Source organism: Phasianus colchicus, chromosome 13, assembly GCF_987193195.1.
Source record: "Phasianus colchicus chromosome 13, bPhaCol1.hap1.1, whole genome shotgun sequence".
NCBI lineage: Eukaryota > Metazoa > Chordata > Aves > Galliformes > Phasianidae > Phasianus > Phasianus colchicus.
The window spans coordinates 4,175,009-4,196,152 of record NC_143448.1 but is presented as its reverse complement, the minus strand read 5'-3'; the positions used below and the strand labels follow the sequence as shown (position 1 = coordinate 4,196,152).

Below are 21,144 nucleotides of genomic sequence, written 5' to 3'. Positions count from 1 at the left end.
TTGCAACAGTTGTAATGCTCCAGCTCACTAGGCCAAGAAGATGTTTTCTTTCTGCACACTCATTAACCATAGTGTGGAACTCAATAACTGGTCTAATTTCCTACTTTAAATGTTTTTCTTCCCTCCGGTTTTCATTTTATGTTTTACATTTACATAGGACTACACTCGACCACTTACCTTGAGAGTCTAGATGCTGTCAGAAACAATAAAAGGAAAGGAAAAGTGTCTGGAATCACAGAAGCTTTAGTGTTGAAAATTGTAATTTAATTTCTGTAAATGAATTTAAGCACTCAAAGCTTTCTTTGTCAGCCACAGATGAGAAACTGATAGGCTTTGAAGGCAGGCAATGTTTTTTCAGTCAAACCTCTGAAGTAAATATTTACATTAGATATAATAAGAGATGTTATTTCACACCACAGATCAAATCACAGCTAGTTATTAAATCTGGTACAACACTGGGGAGCTCCTCGTTCCTGCTGCCCACAATGGGTGCTCTGTCACTGTGCTGGGAGCCCCAGGACAGCTCCCTTCCCATCCCCAAGCATCCCTCAAGATGCTTCCATGGCCTCAGGAGCCCTCTCACCAACCCTGCTTGCTGTGTGGCACAGGGAAGGTCACCTCACCTGGTTCCAATCCTCTGCATAGATCAGCAGGGCTGGGGAACCCACAGTGCTCAGCAGGGGCTCAGGGAGAGGACCCTCACCCCAGTACCACAGATGGGAACAGGCAGGGGAGCAGCCCTGCCCACTGCCTGTCCTCAGCTCCACCAGAGGGCACGGAGCAGGAGTGGGCACAGAGGCTTTTCCTTTTATTTGGAAAGTGGCTTTTCACAAGAAAGCTTCAGAGCATGCTAAAGATGACAGCACCTCATTGGTGAGAAGGCACTTCATTTCTCCTTTTGCTCTAATAACCATTGAGGGTAGATCACTCCCATCCCATCCTACCTGCCTTCCTTTGCCTTACTGCACATACTTAATGAGACTGCTCATTTAGGCATCCACTGTGCTGTACTTCTAAGGCAAGGTCATTAACTTTGGAAATCTTTCATATCTGCATCATTTCTGCCTTCCACCTCACCAGAGCACGAGGGCAGCAACCAGCAGATTGAGGGCAGTGGAATTCCTCCACTCACTTATCTGGTGCCAATACACTGCAAAAGTTGCTTTGGTTTGGATGGACATACGTCACGCCACAGCATCTGGAAGGGAAGGGTCTGTCTGTAAGGGAGAGGAAGGAAACCCTCAGGTATCACCCTCACCCCAGCACAGTGAAGGTTCCCAGGCTGGTTAATGGAGCTGGGCATCTCCCTGAGCATATGCACAGCCACGCAGAGCTGGGAAGCCAGGGGAGGTACCAAGGGCTCACACAACCTCCTCTCATCCCAAGTGCCACCGACTTGGGAGAACTTTTAAGCAAGGTGATGCAATCCCATTAGATTCCAGAAGCATCAAGGAGAGGTGCAAAATAAGACATATTCTTATTACTGACAGGCCACTGTAATATTTTCCTTTGCTCATCAGCATAATAAAATAGAGGGTAAGGCTCTGCAAACAAAATTAAGCCAGAAACCTTGCCAAAAGGGACTAGAAATAGTACTGTACTTCACCAGATATCCACCAAAGAGGAATACAAACATGTAGTTTCTAGGAAAGAACACAACCACGGTATGCTAACTACAATAGGTATTAATTAAATCATTATTAGCAATCAATCTAATTTCTGTCACTTTCTGATATCTTAACTAAAGGCATATTTGCAATACTCTTATAACAAGTTACAGCTCAAGCAATAGAGCTGCTTGCAATAATTCAGAAACATGTACACTTTCATATGAATATATCATGCCTAACTAATGAGATTGCTCATTTCATAACTTCAGTTCCATTTTTATTATTTCATAAAACTGGAAGTCCTTATCCATTTTATGAAAAACACCAAACCTTTGTGAAATTCATTAAATAAGCATAAAAAATTCATTAAACAAGTGAATTGCATTCATGGCTGCTTTGATGCAAATGCCCTTTAAGCAATGTAAAACTCCATATTGATTTAACCTTTCATGTTCTGATATTTTCATGTGGAGATATATATATATATATAAATCTTTATTCAAGGAATGAAATTAAGTTCTGATCCCTTGATCTCCAGCCAGGGTGAGGTAGATTGGTCAATTTAAATAGTCACTGCTGATCAGCAAACAGCTGAGTTTGTACTAAAACAGAGCACTAGTATTCCTGTACCTCCTTACCAGCAGATAAATACACAGATAAGATCTAGGGCCAAATCAATAGGATGCCTGAAGTTTTGTCTATAGAAGAGAGGCAACACTCACCCCTGCTGGGCTGGCTATCACAAGGCCAAAGTGAGCTGCTGAGGGGTAGCTACTCATTCCCACTGCCCCCACTTGCACTGAAAAGTGCAGCCAGCTGCACAGCCAACAGGCTGGACTCTGTTTGACTCCCTGTGCACCCAGGACCTGCTCAAGGTGGGAGCTGCACAGTTTCCCTGGGGTTACTCTGTACCCCTTTGCCCAGCAGATGCAATACTGCATTGTCTCACTTTGTCTTCGAACTCGACGGAAACCACAAAGCTCTCCAACCTTCAGGCAGACAGAAGTCACACTGTGATCCCTACCCAGTAGAGACTGTTCTTTACAGTGCACAGTGCTACACAGGTGGTAACGTGATACAGATGTTCCTGCAACCAAGGTACCCAAAATGCATGGTTAGACCCAGAGCTGCTGTGGACTGAAATACCTGCATTCCTCCAGCAATCCCCAAAGCTTTGTTGATGGGAAGCAGTCATTTCAGAGGGTTTATAACAGTCTGACTGCAGCAAGCCATGCAGATGCAAAAGGACAGCCACCATGCACTGACACAGCCATGCCCACGGCCAGGATTTGTGTGCTCATCCCACCACGAAGGTGCCAACTTGGAGGGCACTGAGCAAACTCACCACAGCAAGCCTCAATGCAGCCCCAGAAAAATCAGTGGGACGTCAAGGGGATTTGAATGATATGGTTAAATACCATATAAAACACTGCTGAACCAGCCTAAGGCACTCAGGTGCCAGCAGAGCTCAGTGCCATCTCTTGACACTCCCACAGCACGTACCCTGCAGCCCCACAACCCTCTTCCAGGTGCCTCTCCAGGATGTGTCCTTCTCCTCAGGCTCATTGAGATCCAGCAAACCGAGCCAGGAACAACTATTTCCATTTATAACCATTTAAATTATAAACAATAAATTTTACACACCAAAACAGATCTTTAATCCTCATATTTCTCTCCAAAATACACCCAGACATCCTAATTCTCAGTTGGCTCAGCCAAACAAAACAAATTAAGTCTCTAGCCCAAGTTTTCCAGGAGTTAAAAATGAGCCCCAAAGCATTCAAATAAATTTTAAAAAGAAAATTACAGCTAACGTATTCAAAGCATCATCACTTTCAAAGGTCTCCTCAATTTTTACCCAACTTCCCAGAAAACACTGCCTCAAAAGGAAAGCAGAGAGTTTCTCAGAGAAAGACAGAATAGCACCCAGAGAAGCTTTGCAGAAGGGACCCCAGCTTCCAGCACACAGGCAGGGCTGCCCTGCAGCAGGGAGGAAGGAGGGCACAGCCCAGCCACCTCCGTGCCTCCCAGCCTCACTGTGCTGCAGGACAGCCCAGGACAGGCAGCTGCCAGCCAGCCCCAGAGAGCACCTGGAGCCCTTTAACTTCATCATTATGAGGTTTTGGTTCAGGCTGCCCTTGGCACCATGGGACAACGATAGGGCCCAGGGGATCCTACAGGTCCTGGAGCTGTGAGAGCACACATCCCCACCACAACAAAAAACTAAAACTGGCTTTGTGATAATTGTAAAAGGAAAAAAATAAGGCGATAAAAACCTTGGGAGCTTTTTCACGATTACTAATTTAACATGCAAACTATGTTTTATTGATAGTTCCAATAGCAAATCTGCCTTCCACATGCACTGCAGCTGATGCCTAAAATAAGATGTGCAAGAAGAGAATCTTGTGCCTAAGGCTTTTTTTTTTTTTTTTTTAGGATAATTTGCTATGAGAGCTCAAACAAGTCAAAAAGGAGATGTTCAATAGGGAAGTGTTGAGCATGGCTGCTCCATGTGCTCCCAGCCCTGCAGCACAGCTCCATCCCTGCATGCTGTAGCCACGCGTTGGGTCACCAGTCAGGTTCCCAGTTAAATAAACTCTTGGTGCAACAGCACACCAACTTCTAACATTTGGCTCTGCATGTGTTATTAGAAATGGAGGTATAAACTCCAGAGAGTCCACAGCACAAACATAGCTCGTTTGTCTGGAGCAATATTATTTGGCAGGGAAGTAAAAATTAATACTGTATGTTTTGGAAAGAAAAATGATTTTCCCTAGATCTCACACATAAATAAATGAGGCATATGGAAGAGCAGACCCAGAGCAGCTCGAGGGTAGTGGGGCCACTGCAGCTGTGAACGTGGTCTGGAGGCTCCCCATGGCCCCACACTACAGCATCACCTCCATGGGGCCGGGTCACTGCTGTCACCCAGCACAGCTCCCTTCCCAAGCACACACACTGCCCCATCAGCTGTCAGTGGAAAACTTACAGCAGCTGCAAATAACCACAGTGCTGTTAATGTGTAAACATAGCTTTCTGCAGCCTCTTCCTTGCATTTAAATCAGTTTCACTTGAGGAAAAAAAAAAAAAAATTATGTTTGTTTTAGCAAGGCTAACCAGTCAGTGATGTGTTTGGCTGGGAACTTGTTATGTTTTGCTACTTTATCATGTATCTATTTCCATGTTCAAAGGCTAGTTAAATTATTTACACTACACTTCATATATTGTGTACAACACTTGCCTTGAAACGAACAGCAACTGCAGAGCTGAGATCCTCAAGTCCATGCCCTTGGAACGCAGTGCTGCACTTCATGGGCACAGGAAACCTCACCTGCAGCTCTGCCCAACTGGAGAGCCACATGGAAGCATTTAATACTCTGGGACATTAGAGGACATGAGGTATAAAGTGAACAAACCAAGTGGTAGCTCTGCAAAAACAACAAATCTGTACAATTGTACAAATCTGCAACAGCGGAGATGAACCACTATCAGTGGTACCACAGCTAAAATGCACCACCTACCACCTCACTGTGTTCACATCCGCTGGCTGGTCTCCATAAACGTTCAGCAAGCATCAATGACTGTCAGCAGGTGTCATTTCTGGCATGCAATGGAATATTGGTGGCAAGGTTCGATTTCTACTGCCATACCACCAGCACCTGGCTCTGACATTGTGAGCCAAATACAATTGCTCAACCAAGCTGGACACAGAAGTGAGGCAACATAGAGCATTGATTCTTGCCAAGAATCAATGCTCTACAGTCATAGCACTCATCTCAGTCTGAGACCTTACCAGCACAGTGTTCTCAACAGCAGCATTTGCAAGAGCCAAAATAATTTACACTAATAAGGCACTGATCAACCCAGTCCCTAATGACCTCTCAGCTCGGGCAATTCTCTGCACCACTGTTGGGTCCCTTGAAGTTGGGTTTTCCAGCAGAAGACCCTACATCAGATGGATCAGAAGACAGCAACCCAATCACAAGGCTCAGAGTTCTGCTCCATGTAAATTCGTTCCAATTATATAAACTGCCAAATTAAGAAATGAGGTATTTAAAAACAAAGGGGTTATAACACAGCCACAAATACATAAACAAACATCACAGAATTCTGTAATTCCATTCCTTGCCTTGCTTACCTATTGAAGTGCCATATGCTGCTGCAAGTGCTGTAAAAATATCATAATAAGATCGTAATTATAAGGTTTGTTGAATTATAGAGTAAACAAGCCACTTATTTACATTTAAATACAAACACTGGTAATTGAAATGTCACATGCTTCTCTGTTCTCAGCTCCGGGAAAACAGTTATCTACTATTATGACAGCTTGATGTGCCTCTCACCAGCTGCCCGGATCCACGATGCTCTCCATGTCAGTCCCTGCTTGTTTGTGTTGTTCCATTTCCACCTTCCAGCCCCTGGGCTCCGTGCTGTGGTGCTGAGGATCAGTACACAGCTGGCAGCCAGTGCTCCCAGGGGCTGACACAGGGAAATGTCACAATGATTTTAGGAAACCAATTTTAAGATGACCTCATTGAAGCCGTGCAACACTCAATTCAGATGCAGTGATACCAATCAGGTCTTGTTAGGAGTCCAGCTCAGACTGAAGGTGAGCACACAGAAGGCCTAGAAGTCAGAGCTGGCTTTACATAAGCACAACAGACACACCAGGATTTTGTACATGGTTTCTGCTCCCACGTACTTTACTTCTGATAGCTCCTCACACCTGGACTGAGTCATGGCCTTGCTCCAAGACTGCTGCTCTCCTGTCTCACGTGGAAGACAAGAGCAGCAGGGGGGTGGGGAGGGGGAGGGATGTACCAGCTTAGGTTAATGGTCCCATACTTCAGCATGAGTTAATGGTGAAGCTTGCAGTTAGCAGCTCTGGGCTAATGCTAAGCCAGAGGACTCAGCCACCTGCTCCGCTTCCCTGCACCTTCCCCAAAACAATCCCTTCTTTCTGGTTTAATAATTAAACGTCCCAAGGAAAAATAACTCTGAAGAAGTAGACAAGTGCCTTGAGCTCCGTGAGAACAAGCACCACTCATAGGAAAACACAAGAGGAGAAACTGTTCTGGGGTAATCACAGCTCAAGAGAAATCCCAAGACCCAATGACAAAACAGGCTGCATGGCTGGAGGACAGCAGAAACAGCCAGCCTAAGTGACAGCAGTACCTTTGCACTGGGCCAGCACCATGATATTTGTAGACTATACATTAACATTATTAGGGTAAGAGTGCTAATAACAAGGGCAACATTTCTGTAATTACACTCCCTACAGGCCCTGGCTTCATACCAGCCATCAGTGGCAGAACGCAGCACCCTGCAAAGAGCTCCCCTGCTGGGTTTGGGACCACGCAGATGCAACACCATGGTGCATTAATGACCAGGTCTGGTTCTTGCAGGACTCTGGCTTTTGTGCTTTTTGGATCTCTTTGGTATCAAAGGCCTTCTCAGTAACGTTCCTATGGATCCTGAAGACCCCAACACCACACTGCAGATCAGGCTGGAAGAGCACAGGAGTAGACTCACCTGATTCTGCCTAAAATAAAATGCCATCCTGCAACACTGTGGGGCCATGCTTCCTACATCAGTGCAAGACATCTCCTCTGAAGCTCATACACCGCGCTCACAAATATTTTTTTGTTTGTTCTTAATCTGAGCTTTGGAGGCTCCCCCAGCAACCACCCTGCCACTCCCAAAGTGGCAGCAGTGAGAAAGCACCAGGCCCAGCCCTGCCTCCAGCAGGGCCACCTGAGCAGGCCACTACAGAGCAATGGCATTACCTCCATCACTCCACAGCCATCACAACTTCACACAAAGGGGAGGAGACACAGAACAGACATGTGGGCTGCAACCCTTCCCTAGGAGCTGCTGAAACAGTCAGAAAACATCTCACGTTAACTTCCCCTCTGAAAATAAGAAGCATTGCACGTTCCCATCCTTGTTTCATTTTTGCATACTTTGCTTCATCTCCCCTTTACAAATCATGAAGGTGAATAACAGACTGAGAATAACGTGTCTATGTTTAGAAATATAACAGCACAAGTCAAAACAAGGATAAACTCTTCCCCAGCACAGTAAATTAACAACTAAAGCAGTAAATGAAATTAAAAATAGTAATAACAACTAAGCCACACAGTTAGATGCATAAAACCCTTCCCAGAGGCTCTGGTGAGCAGCCATCGCTCTGCCCCACAAGAAGCTTCACCACGCTGTTGCCTGTAGAGCCATCCCACTCCACACAAACAGAACACCTGATGGAGTTTCCCCTTTACCTCTAAAGGAGAGCACACACAGCTGGCAGCACCACAGCTATGCAGCATTCTCCAGCCAAGGTGGGCAGTGACTCCTACCTTGGATCTGAGCCCTCAGGAGGTGTCCTCCACCCCCAGAACGCACCACAGTGGTTCCCCCAGCACATCAAGGACATCATATTGAGACACCCACCTTAAACAGTCCATCCCACAGCCACGTGATCCTGCTCCCACACCCTTACTGTCCCACACTGCAGCCTCCTGCCTTGGGTGCACAAACCCACCCCCTCAGTGCAGCCCCCATGTAGGGTCTCCTCCCTTCTCCAACAAAGATGGAATTGCCCTCAGCTGTGGGCAGCCTGCAATTCAAGTGGCCTAAACCCACCTGTGGCTGCAGGCATCCCCACCACAGCTGCGTTTTAATCTTAATTACAAAATCCAAGCGAAAACCCAGGCTCTTGTTTCTCCTTTTTTGAGGAAGAAAACAATCTTTTTTGGAAAACATGAGTGCCATCACTCTGGCATTGCGGCCATCTCCGAAGCATACCTGAAGAGGTGACCACGATTGAGGAGTATGACCAAGGAATCCCAACCCCATTGGCGATGCAGGGAAGCCACTGGCCATCAGACCCTGGGTGCTGCCAGGAATCCCACCGCCATCACTCACCCCGGGAATGAAACCACACAGGGGGCTGAGAAATTGTGCCTGCAGACAGAGATTTGAGAAAGATGATTGCTGATTGCTGCTTCCTACTGTCGTAATGAACCTCCTCATTCTGAAAGTCACTTCAGGAAAACCAATACCCTTTTATGAGTTAAACTGTTTGGAACAACTTTCTAACAATTACTCAACTCCTCTGAAATTTCTTTCATGGGATTGAAGGTTTTTCTCGTATCACATTATCTGGATTTCTCATGGATTATGCATTTCTCCAAAACTCACTATTTGCAGATTAAAGAGAGAAAGGAAAGTTAGAAAGGACACAATAGAAAAAAGATCAGTAAAGAAAAATATTTTAAATATTAATGACCAAGGGGGAAATGGAAACACATTAAAGGCAAATGTGAGAGCTTTTAAATATGTTATTAAAATTGATTTATAAATGAGACTCTTCTTTAACCAAGTGCTTCAGCCTTCACTCCTTATTTCCTTCTGCTGTCTCTCCAAGCATTGGTGTCACCACCCAAAGCCTGTGCATCAAGGAAAGATATCTGCAAAATAATTAGGCTGGCGATGACTGCGTGCTGTTCAAAGGGGAAAACATCACCCTGTTAAGCACCTCGGAGAGGAGATGAAACGCTGGCTGCCACCAACTGCTGCACAGGTACGTGCAGGGCATCGCCCTGTGCCCCAGCGCTGCTCAGCACCATTCCCAATGGGAGCAGAGCATGCAGGGCAGGGACCTGGCACATCCACAGATGCAGACACCAATTGGTTACAAAGGTAGAAAGAAACATTTCCTGTTTTTATCGTCCTTGACGGACCTGGCAGCAGAAGCGTACTGCACAAACCGTGCGATTAATGTACCCCAAACAGTGGAAATTATCCTTGAAAGGAATAAATGTTGTAAATCTGAGGGGAAGCACCGGTATATATATTTAACAAATTAGTCTCTATATATTTAATGTTCACGTAGATAGGCAAAATGCTTTATTTTAGCGCTGCCATCTGCCATAAACCACCGTAACGTTAGAGGTGAAAACTCCAAACAGAAATATAAAACATCACCGAGAACCACAGAGCTCATAAGTTTGATTTTGTGGTGAGAATGGTCCACAGAACTCATTCTGAATGTCCTCGTAAGATCCTTTTTATAGCAGGTTATGAATCATCACATGATATCTTTAAATGGATGATCAATACTATATTTTCCCATAAAACGTTTGGTTTGAAATCCGATTTTAAGTGCATTAGAGTTTTTGTGCACCGAATGAGTGAGTGTCATAATAAATTGTCATCGGATACGAAAGAAATATAGCTTAGATTAATTGCCATATTTATTTATGAGTCTATAAAATACATTGTGAAAGTCCTGGCACATTTTTGGGATACCAGCTTGAACTTTCAAGAAAGTTAAAAGCATTAAGTGAGACAGAGAGTAGATTTATTATCGGAATGTTTTTAATTGCAGTTCCAACCAGACACAGGTATTAGAATGGTTGTGCCCTTAATGGCCACGTCTCACGTGTTTTTTCTTTAAAAATGATATACTTCCCATATTTTCATTGATTTTACGAGATTTATTGTAGATTAGCGCTGCCTGTGTGTGAACTCCCCAGCGGTCCCTGCCTCCCCAAGCAGCTGGCCCAGCCCTCAGCACCTCCACAGCACGGCTGGAGGGGGACGGGGGGCACTGGGGGGTGTGGGGATGTATCCTGTGTGCATGGCACCGGGACCAACAGACCTCAGGGTGACAGCAGGGCTCCTGCTCACCGCTCCCTTCTCCAGGGGCAGATTCAGATATATTTGGAGCAGCAGGCTGAGCCCTTCACTCAGGCTTGAACTAAGGGAGAGGCTCCTTGGGGACAGCTGATTTGATGGGCTGGGATGAGGTGTCCTAGGTTAAGTGCTTTTGCTTTTTGGTATGAGCTATCAGAGCAGCTCTTTCCAATGTGCAGCAAACACGGCCGGGTTTTGGTAAATTACAAATGAAGGTAAATAAGGCGGCAGCTCCAATCCCCATGTTTAATGGTGCACATAAGCTGGTGATAACTCATGGAAAATAAGGCACCATCGCATGTAACCGGCACACTAATTAAAGCATAGATCCTGGAAATTACAGCGAGCAGACTAGGAAATGGAATAAAACTGTCATTCACTGCCACAGAACAAAGATGATGAACGATACCTGCAGTAATACAACAGATCAGAGCCTCCAGCTCAGAAGCAGCCCGCTCGCCCAGACTGCCCCTTCTCTCCAGCAGCACAGCAGCTGTGCAGAGGCCAAGGAGACACTGCACAGTGTGGTGTCCAGCAGCAGCAGGTGAGCCTGGCATCCAGCTCAGCTGTGCCAAAGGAGTGGTGGATCAACCTGCTGCAGCCTTTCCACAGTGGCCAAGCAAAGCAAAGGTCCACTCAAGGCCACCACATGGCCATGGCTCTATTGGCTGTCACTGTCCCTCTGTGCTCCCCACAACCCTCCCAGCACCGTGGCAGAGTCCAGGAGCATCCGACACCAGCAGAGCAAAACCATTCAGCTCCTCCAATTGCCATAGGTGCACGGCTAGCCAGTTTAACACCATTTTGATGATCCCTTCTGGAGTATGAATGTCCAAAGACAACCAAAGTTATTCCCACTGTATTCCAAAGTTGCTCTAAAAAAGCCTCCCGGCCCCTCATGTTTCTCCCCCAGCTCACAGGGCAGCACTTTATCCTCCCAATTACATCTTGCCCCACACCAGCGTGTGTCCCACGCTTCGCTGTGCCAGTTCTCCCCTCCGTCCTGAAAACAGTTCTATTTTCTGCTTGTATGCTAAGCAATTAAAATGCTTTATCTCCAACAAGATATTAATCTTAATATTGTCCTAATTTGTTTCATCTTTTTCTGCCTCTCATGCAGAAATCGGTCTTGACAATAGCCACTGAGATAAGGGCAGTGCCCAGCGAGCTGCACAATGCACCATCATATACACTATTTTAGTTTGTCAAAACAATTAGTGTTCATTTTGGCTTTATTCAGTTAAATCTACAATGACTGATCAGTATAAATTATGTATTAGGCTGCCCAGCTGTACTTGTTTATTCATGCATGGACTTGAAGAATTTTCATTTTCTCAGTACAAAAAAAAAGATGCGGCCAAAAGAATCCCCCCGTATTCTAAAATATAAAGAGACTTTATTCTCCACCACATTTCTGCTGCGTGTTTTTGAAGCTGCTTTGTTCCTGCCCCTCTCAGAACGTTATTCTTCCTTCCCAGAGCCGCTGCTCTAACGCTTATGTCAATTAACTTATTATTTCCTTCGCAGCTACCGGCGCCTGTGTTTGTGTTGCTGCAAAGCACGCACTGCTCCTCTCACCCCTTCCAATTACCTCTAAGCAAAGAGGTATCACAGCTAAAACAAATGGTGTTGGTTGTAAAAGCACCAAAAATCACACTGTGGGTTGCATCTGAACTCTTGCCTTGCTTCAAGAGGAATGGCTCGGGGAAATGTGTACTGTTGTGCTCCCCTCTGTCAACAACAGAAGTTTGTGAATTGAGGGGATTGCTGTGTCTCTGCCTGTGCTCACAGTCACAGCCCTGGCTGGGCAGCTCAGTACAAGCACTGCGCTGGGCACATGTGGGGACAGCTCAAGTGGGGCAGGGATGGCACAAGTTTGGATAAAGGGAAATCTGCAGTGACCACTTACAGCAGCAGTTCACCAGTTATGCTTCTCTGAGAGGCAGCAGAATGGAATCGAAGCTGTTTCCCTGCAATGAAAGTAGCAAAAAGCACAGAACCAGGCTGAGCTCAAGATGCTGCTCACAGATAGCTGGGGGAAGGCAGAGCCCTCATTGCTGCCGGCCACAGCCCGGGCCTAAGGGCAATTCATGGAGTAGCTCCCGGGCACAGGGAGGAACAGAGCGTGTGGTAAAACACTTCTGTAGGGCCGAGCACTGCAGGAGCACAGCCATGGATCACAGCTGGGCTCAGCTGAGCGTGCCCAGCAGAGATGCACTCTCAGGTTGGCTGCACAGCTAAAGTCGGCAAACGCAATGCCTTCTTTGGGCAGACAACACACGTGCTGGTAAAAAATAATTAAAAAAAAAAAATAAAAAATTGAATAAATTAACAAATGAAGGAAAAAAAATGGGAAAAAAAAAAAAAAAAAAGGATAAAACCCCTCAATTTTGCTGAATGAAGTGCTTTAGAACAAGTGGTTTTATTACTTTATAATTAGCATAATTTCCCCCAGAGGGATTCTCGCAATTAAATAATTAGCAGTAATGTTCCCCAGAGGTGCTCCGTCAGGACGCTCCCAGCCGCCCCGCAGCCCCGCGCAGCGCCCCGCCCGGCCCGGCGCGCAGCTCGGCAGCGCCACCCGTCGGGAGCGGCACCGGGCAGCGGGACGGGCAGAGCGGCCGCCGCCCGCCGGGCCCAGCGCCGGAATGGGGAAAAGTTGTCGGCTTTTCTTTTCTCTCTTTTTTTTTTTTTTCTCCCCCTTTTAATTTTTAGTTTAGTTCGTTTCCCCCAAAAAGCAAGTCGCGGCCGGGCCCGTCGCAGGGGGATCCCCGTTTACCACCCGCGGATGTCGCCTCGAAGGCAAACCCGCACGATGGCCGCTGCCGTCCGTTCATCGGTGCCACTGGGCGCTGCGGTGCGGGCAGGGCCGGGCTGCGGGCGGCCATCCATCCCTACCCGCCTCGACCTCTCCTGTAGGGAGGCACGACTCGGGCCCGGCTCCGCTTCGCTGCGGGAGTAACCGGGGATCGGACGGCAACAGGATCCCGTCCGGGAGTCTGGCGGAGCCGCTTGCTCACCGCCTGCCTTCCGCCCGAGCCCTGGGGAGACACGCTCGCTCAGTGCCGCGATTCCACCCTTTATCACTTTTTTTTCCCCGGAGTCAAATTCGGATCGCTTAAAAAATAAAAGGAGCGGGACCAACGGCAAAACACTCGGTGCCCCCAACGGGACGGCACCAAGCGGCTGCGGGCGCTGCCGGCTCCTGCCCCGTCGCATCCGCTACCGCTATCGCTGCCTCTGCCCGCCGCTCCCCATCCCTACCCGTACAGCTGCCCCTGCCCCATTGCGTTCCCCCGCCGCTGTCCCTATCCCTATCCCTATCCCTATCCCTATCCCTATCCCTATCCCTATCCCTATCCCTATCCCTATCCCTATCCTTATCCCTATCCCTACCCCTGCCCTGCCCGCCGCTGCCCGCCGCTGCCGGCAGCCCGTGACGTCAGCCCGCCCGCTCCTCGCCCACCGCGGAACGCTCGAGACCTATAGAGCAGAAAATAATGCACCAAGCGGGTCCGTGTCTTGCGAGCCCGACGTGATTTCCCCCCTCCTTCAAAAAGAGGAAAAAAAAAAAAAGAGAAAAGAAGGAAAAAAAAAAAAAAAAAAGCCCCTTTGCACTTAAACTCTTTATACATGTGGGGTGGCTTTTTAAACTCTCTCTATCCAAACATATTTATTCAGAGCGATGGGAAGCGGGGGGCAGCCGATTTTATTTTTGTTTAACCCAGGCAGGGAGCCCCCCCCGCCTCAGATGTCGGGCTGCTTTTCTTAAGTGCAATCATCTATAATTGAGCAAAAAAAAAAAAAAAAAAAAAAAGCCATACGTGGAAATGTGTGTGTGAGAAGGTGCATCCTGAAGCGGGGTTTAGTTACAATCGATCTTGGGGGGAAAATATTGCCTATGGTCCAAAAATAAGGAGCGGCTATGTCTTTCTCCCAGTTCGGATACCCCTACAGCACCACTTCGCAGGTAAGGCGAGTGAGCAGCACTCACTTTTGTTCAGATTCCGCTGCTGCCGTCCAGATGTCTGTTCCCCCTCCCTTTTTTTTCCTCCCTTTCCCTTACTTAGAGTCTTTTTTTAAAAGGGCACATCTGGAGCCTTTTTTTAAAAAATGTGCGTGTGTGTTTATGTCTCGTTCGTGTCGTGTTAGGCTTAAACAAATAGCTCGCAGTTCGCACAGCGAAAGGCGTTTGGGAAACCGGTGCTTCCTGCCCCCGCTCCCCTTCCACCGCTCACTCGGAAGCGCAACAAACAAACACACGCGCGCTCCGTCCCTCCGTGCCGCGCTCCCCGGGCGCCGCTCCCCGCGGAGCCGCCGTCGGACCCCGCACCCCGGGGCGCCCCGCACCGCCGCACCGCCGCCCCGCGCCGCGCCCCGGTTTGGGTGGGACGGTTCGGGCGCCGCAGGCACGGCGAGGTGCGTGTGCCTCCCCCGCTCGGGAAGTTCGCCGTCCCTTTCAACTTAGCGCAATCGAGTGCCTTCGATTGCGTTAGCTGACATATTTACTGCTTTGTCTATTGTGGAATTAACTGTAATCGCAACTTCTTGCCTTGAAATCGATGCTAACGGACCGAGGGGGGCGGGCAGAGGGGAGCCGCGCGGATCTTTTGCCATTTTCGAGAGCGACCGTTCCCTCCGAGTTCCGCCCGCTCCGCTCCGCGCGTCCCCGCTCCCCGCGCCCGGAGCTCCCCCGCCCCCGCCCGCCCCCGCCGCTCCAGGGCTGCCCCGCGGCCGCTCAGCGCGCCCCGTCTCTCCGCCGCAGTTCCTGGTGCCCGGCAGCCCCGGCGCGTCCTGCTGCGAGCCCGCTCCCCGCTCCGGCCCGGATGCGTCCTCGGCGCCGGCCGCCGCCTCGCTGTGCTGCGCCCCGTACGAGAGCCGGCTGCTGGCGCCCGGCCGCGCCGAGCTCAATGCGGCGCTGGGCATGTACGGAGCCCCGTACGCCGCCGGCCAGGGCTACGGCAACTACCTGCCCTACAGCGCCGAGCCCGCCGCCATCTACACCGCGCTGGTGAGTGAGGGAGCGAGAGAGCGCCCGACGGCCGCGGCGGCGCGGCTCAGCCCTGCGGGGCCGTCGAGGGCCGGGGATGGGGCCGGGGTCGGGGTCCCACCGCTGCCGCTTGCCTTTGCAGAACCCCCAGTATGAGATCAAGGAGGGCGCCGGGACTCTGCACTCGGGGATCGCGCAGCCCGCCGCTTACTACTCGTACGAGCACTCCCTGGGGCAGTACCAGTACGACAGGTAACCGCGCCGCCGGAGCGCCCGGGGAGGCGGCCGGGAAGCCGGGCGGGCAGGGCCGGGGTGGGGTCGGGCACCCCTCACGCCGCTCCCGCAGGTACGGGCCGGTGGATTTCACCGCTTCGGCCCGGCGCAAGAATGCCACTCGGGAGACGACGAGCACCCTGAAGACGTGGCTGTACGAGCACCGCAAGAACCCGTACCCCACCAAGGGCGAGAAGATCATGCTGGCCATCATCACCAAGATGACCCTCACCCAGGTCTCCACCTGGTTCGCCAACGCGCGGCGGCGGCTCAAGAAGGAGAACAAGATGACCTGGTCTCCCAAGAACAAAGCGGGGGAAGAGAGGAAGGAGGACGGCACGCGGCACGACGGGGAGTACGGCACGGGGAGCGACGGCCGAGGTAGGGCAGGGCGGGACAGGACGGGTCGGGCGGTGCGGAGAGGCCCCGGGCCCCGCACCTGCCCTGAGGACCCGCCGCCCCCTCCCCGCTGTGTGTTGAGCAGAGCGGAAGAGCTGCAAGGAGGACAAGGAACTGCGACTCAGCGACCTGGACGACCTGGAGGAGGAGGACGAGGAGGACGAGGACGAGGAGGAGGCGGGGAAGGCGGCGAAGGGCCGCCCCGGCTCTCTGCAGGAAGCCCCCGGCCCCGGCGCGGCTCTGCCCGGAGCCCCGCGGAGCGCCTGCGGCGTGCCCGGGCCGTGCCGCGCCTTCCCCTGCCCACGGGCCCCCTCCGCGGCCCCGGCCCCCGCCGCCCTCGCCCCGCCGCCGCCCTACGCGTCCCCGGAGAAGCCGCGCATCTGGTCGCTGGCGCGCACGGCCGGGGCCAACGCTGCGCGCAGAGGCAGCCCCGAGGGTCGCGGCACGGAGGAGGGCGGCGGGGCGGCGGGGGAGCTGCCCCCGTCCGCAGAGGCCCCGTTCCGGAGCTCCGCCTTCAGCCCCCAACCCGTCCCGCGGAGCTGCGCGTCCCACCGCGGCCAGGGGCAGCCGTGCCAGTACGCGGCGGGCGAAGGTACCCGCGCCGGCGGGGCCGCGGGGGCGGGGGGGACGGGGCGGACGGGGCTGCCGCCTCCTGCGCGCCCGCGGCCCTGAATCGTGCCCGGCGCCCCGGGATGCGGCGGGGCCGGGTCGGGCGGAGCCCCCGCGAGCTGCGTGTGTCTGTGCAGGCTTCGGGCGGGGCGGCGGGGGCGGCCCGGGAGGCGCCGAGCCGGGCGGGACGTGCCTGGAGCGGCTGCGGACGGCCTTCAGGCCGGTGCTGAGGAGGTGAGGTAGGTGAGGGGCCGCCCGCTCCGCCCCGCTCCCGGCGCTGCCCCGGCCGGGCGCGTCCCGGAGGTGCCCGTCCCGGGCCGCTCACTCCGCCTCTCCCCCTCCCCCCGCTCCCGCAGGGCCGCCTGCCCCTTCCTGAGCGCCGGCGGCGAGGCTCGGGCTGCAGCCAGGCTCTCGCCCTGAAGCAGGACGCGGTACTGCCCAGCGCCGAGCCCCCGGCCCGGGCACGGCGGGCACCGCTGCTCGCAGGGCGGGCGGAGCGGCCCCGGCCTCGATGCCGCTCGTTAAATACGCGCGATTGATGTCTTTACCAAAACCAAGACTCAGCTTTTCTCCCGTTTCCCCACGTCGTGCTTTTGTTGTTATTTTCCCCCCAAACCCGCTGGTTCCATTGCTCGGAGCGGCGGCGCACGACGCGCAGACCCCGGCAGCACCGCCCCGGCCGCGCCGTGACCCCGCGGCACTCAGCGCTGCCCCGGGCGGGGACGGGGCGGCGGCGGTCGGGCGTCCTCGGTGGGTCCGGGCCGCCGCCTCCGCCCCGGGCAGCGCTGCTCTCCGCGGGACGGCCGAGAAAGGGAAACCGCATCTCTGCATTCTTTCTGTTTAATTAAAAGTGTCATCAAACACTTTGTGTTCGGACTAATAAACCAAGCAGGGATGAGGAAAGAATGTTTCTTTGTTCCTGTTTCTAGAAGCAGTGGCAATAATTTAAATTAATAACTGCGGTAATTAAGAGGTCATCTATAGATCAAGCCGATACCTGCCATTTCCAAGTTCACCGGGGTCAGCATTTACATTAAGTCATTTGTGGTCAATAGAGTCCAATGAATTCTGCCTTAATAAATCAGGGAAATCAATCTTGAATATCGAGTACACTTCTCTATGTTTACCCAAGGTACCGAAGGCAGCGGAGGGAACTCCTGGGGGTGCGGACGTGGGGCTGGGGCAGCAGAGGGACAGCGGGGCCGGGCCGAGGCGGGGTGGGAGCTCTGCGGTCCCGGGGCGGCCCCGAGCGGCGCGGTAACAGCGCGCTGTGCCGCAGTGACCCGCAGCTTAGGGTAGGGGAAATTAAGCTGCGAAAAGATAAACATTATTTCAAGTGGGATTTGAAGGATTAGGGCCTGTAATAAAGAGTATTAGACCCTTTCGGAAGGTTCTCGCAAGGCGACTTGGCCGCTCCTCCTGTGCCACCGGCGGGGCCGGGTGCCGCCCCGAGGAGCGCAGCGCGGGGTCCCCACGCGGCTCCATCCCGGCTCTGCGGGGACGGAACGCCCGGAGCCGCCCGCGGGAGGCGAAGCCCCGGAGCCGTCCCGGCAGCGCCCCGAGGGGCGGCGGGGGCTCGGCGGGGCCGGGAAGCTTTGGGATGCTTCTAAGGCAGGCACGAAGGTACCCTCCGGGAGCCTTAAGACTCGTGTTTTTTATTACTTTGCCTCCCTTCTTATTAAAGGTCAAGCGAGCGAGATGCAGATTATCCCGCCCGCCCAGGACTCCTCCGCAATCTGTCACGCCGGCAAGATATGTATCGCAAATCTCTCCAAATATAATCTCCCGGAATCATATTCCGAATACTGTTTTGATTAAAAACCAGAGCGCGGATTGACGGAGAACAAATACCGGGAGCGGAGCACGGAGCGGAGGATCGGCCTCGGCGGGCTCCAGAGGAGCGTACCGTCCCGGTGCCGTAAGGCCAACAACCGCCCGGAGCGAGGAGCGGACACTGCCGGCCTCCCCCCGCCGCTCCCAGTGCCGCCGGTCCGGCCCGGGTGCCGCGCACACTCCGCTGCGCCCGCTCAAAGGCCGCGCCGCGCTCGCTAATGAACTTTCCTCCGAGACAATTAGGGGCTCGGCCGGGGCGGGGGCCGATGAAAGGCCGCCTTTGTGCGGTCGAGACGGCGCGGCTCGGCTCGGCCCCCCCGGGCTTCCTGCGGCCCCGCGGTGACCCGCCCTGCGGCACGGCCCGACGGGGGCAGCGGCACTCCCCGGGCGGCCCCTCCGGGCTGCACCCCGCACACGAGAGCCGCTGTGCCGCTCCTCCCGCCCGCGGCTGCTGCGGTCAGCAAAAGCGACGGCTCGTTATGGGGTGTCTGCCGGGAGGGGGGGAGAAAGCTGTTGAAAGACGCTCCGGGGAGACGTGAAGGAGGGCTCGAGTTCTGCGACTGGGTGGGAGGGAGATGGGGGAGAGCTGGAGAAGAGCAAAATTCCCCACTGCTTTCCCCAAGTCCCCCACGCAGCCCTCGAGCACCTGCTCGCTGTCTCTCCTGTACCAGCACAAGCGCTCCTGTTGTCCCTGGGGTCATGGCCCTGGGCACAAGGCACAGCCTGGCTCAGTGCCTCCTGGCCTCATGCTTCCTCTTGCAGGAAGGTGGGAGAGGAAACCTTCACTCACTCCTGCACCCCACACCAGGACAGCGGCTGTGACAAGGAGTGGGATGTCAGCCCTCTTCCTGTCTGGTGCCCTGCTGTCCTCCCCCTGAGGGGCAGAGCTGCCCAAGGCAGCAGGGACAATTCTGCCATCCTCACAGGACGGAGGAACCCAGCCCTTGGAGATCCGTCCTTAAAGGAGCAGAAGTTGTAGAACTACATGGATGTTGAAGTAATGAAGCAATGAACTGCAGCAATTGGTTCAACACAATCTCAAAGGCAGCATGAGCAGCTTTTGGGCCAAATGCCATTTCTGGCCCAAAGCATCTGCTGGGGAAAGGCACTATATTGCTTGTGGCTTTTTTTTTTTTTTTTACCTAACGTTCATCTGAAAATAAATTGCAGGCCAGAACAGGTGGACAACATTCTGGAATGATTTAATGATTTATTTAATCTGGATTCTCTTTCAATCTACTTAGCAGGATGAATACTTTTTTTAGCCCGAATCCAAAAGCTGGGTTTTTCATCTAAAGAAGAGAAAATACCCCAACAGAGCTCTGCTGCACCAAGGTGTGCTCCCCAGCACTGCCTGCAGGACATTGCTCATTCTGGGGCTAATGAGAGCCCCCAGAAAACCAGAAGATTTTCTTCCTTGCCATCTGCACGGTGCTTCAGATGGTATCTGCTCTTCTTTGTGCAGTGTCTGGGCAATAAGACAGCTGATCTTAGCACCAGGCACTGCGCCTTCAATCTGAATACGGGCAGCTTCAGCTTGTGAAGACAGCCACTCTCCGGCTCTCCCTCTCCATAGGGCAGCCTGGGGCACCAGTGACCAGAGTGTGACCAGAGAGCAAGTGCTGCAGCACAGCACCAGCAGACACGAAACCAGCGTTTCCCATCCCCGTGCCCTGGGAACCTGGCCAGGCTAAGGGCCTTCCAGCCCCTGCCCTACTGAGGACATCGCGGTCACCTGCCAGCTGCTTGGCTGCAGTGTCCGTGTGGAACAGCAGTGTGAAGAAGCATGGGAGTTGAATCATGCTTAACCCCAAGTGTAACGCTGCAGCCACAAGCCCTTGCCTGGCTTGGATGACCCATCCAAGTAGATTTCTCTATTTTAAAGGCACATCATCCACGTAAAACACCTCCAAGATGCCCTCCATAGCTAGCTGCTTAATGGAACGTCTTAAATATATCCACCAGCCATGAAACAAGCAGTGCTGGAGCTCCCTGCTGCCACAGCCAATCCCACTGCTGCTCATTATGGGTCACAGAAAAATATCACCTCCACATCACTGTGTTCAGGTCTTCCCTATGTGAACCACGAGAGGCCCCGGACAGTGACATGGTGGGTAAAAGTTCACACAGACCAGGATAAGGGAACATCTATAAAGAGACATAATTTCTCAAACCAAACGCCAAATGATGGATTATCTTTTTTTAATCAGACACTTGTATGTTAAATATTCCTGTGAGCCATCAGTACCAGCAGGTAAAGCAGTGCTGGCTGCCTTAGCTGGGGGAAGGCAGCTTCTGCCAGCAGGACTTAAATGTCCCATACCTTAGCCTCTGCCAAAAGGAGCTGATGCCTGTTCCCCCACATCACGCCCTCACTGGGGCATCTCTCAGAGGCACTGTATCTAGGGCCCATCTGCCTATCAAGGGTCAGAATTTACCTGCAGAAAAATCAATTGCCAGTAAAACTCCTCCTTCTACAGTATCCTGTAGAATTCAGAAATGTAACATATATTACTCTTCTCCCTGAACTTTCCCATAAAATATTGGCTTACTCAGTATTCTGTGGCAGGAAATTAATAAGACTTGTCCTAGTTCCTCTCAATTGCAGCAATAATATAACCTCACTTTCTCTTCACACACGTTGAGAACTGGAGCTACAAATATAATATGTGGTATTCCATAAATGAATCAGATGTAATTACAGTGTAAGAATGCAGTCGTAGGGGCAATTGT

The 21,144-nt window shown here is 52.1% G+C and overlaps 1 protein-coding gene and 1 long non-coding RNA gene across 17 annotated transcripts in view; one reads left to right on the top strand and one right to left on the bottom strand.

Moving 5' to 3' along the window:
* LOC116243587 (uncharacterized) overlaps positions 1 to 21,144 on the bottom strand; it is a 519,295-nt gene that overhangs the window by 308,776 nt on the left and 189,375 nt on the right. The gene's annotated exons all lie outside the window — the stretch shown is intronic.
* IRX6 (iroquois homeobox 6) lies at positions 15,039 to 16,641 on the top strand. Its single transcript, XM_090149598.1, has 4 exons — positions 15,039 to 15,318; positions 15,440 to 15,549; positions 15,644 to 15,951; positions 16,055 to 16,641. The coding sequence occupies exons 1-4, from the start codon at positions 15,232 to 15,234 to the stop codon at positions 16,639 to 16,641; spliced, it is 1,092 nt and encodes a 363-aa protein (XP_090005724.1). The 5' UTR covers positions 15,039 to 15,231.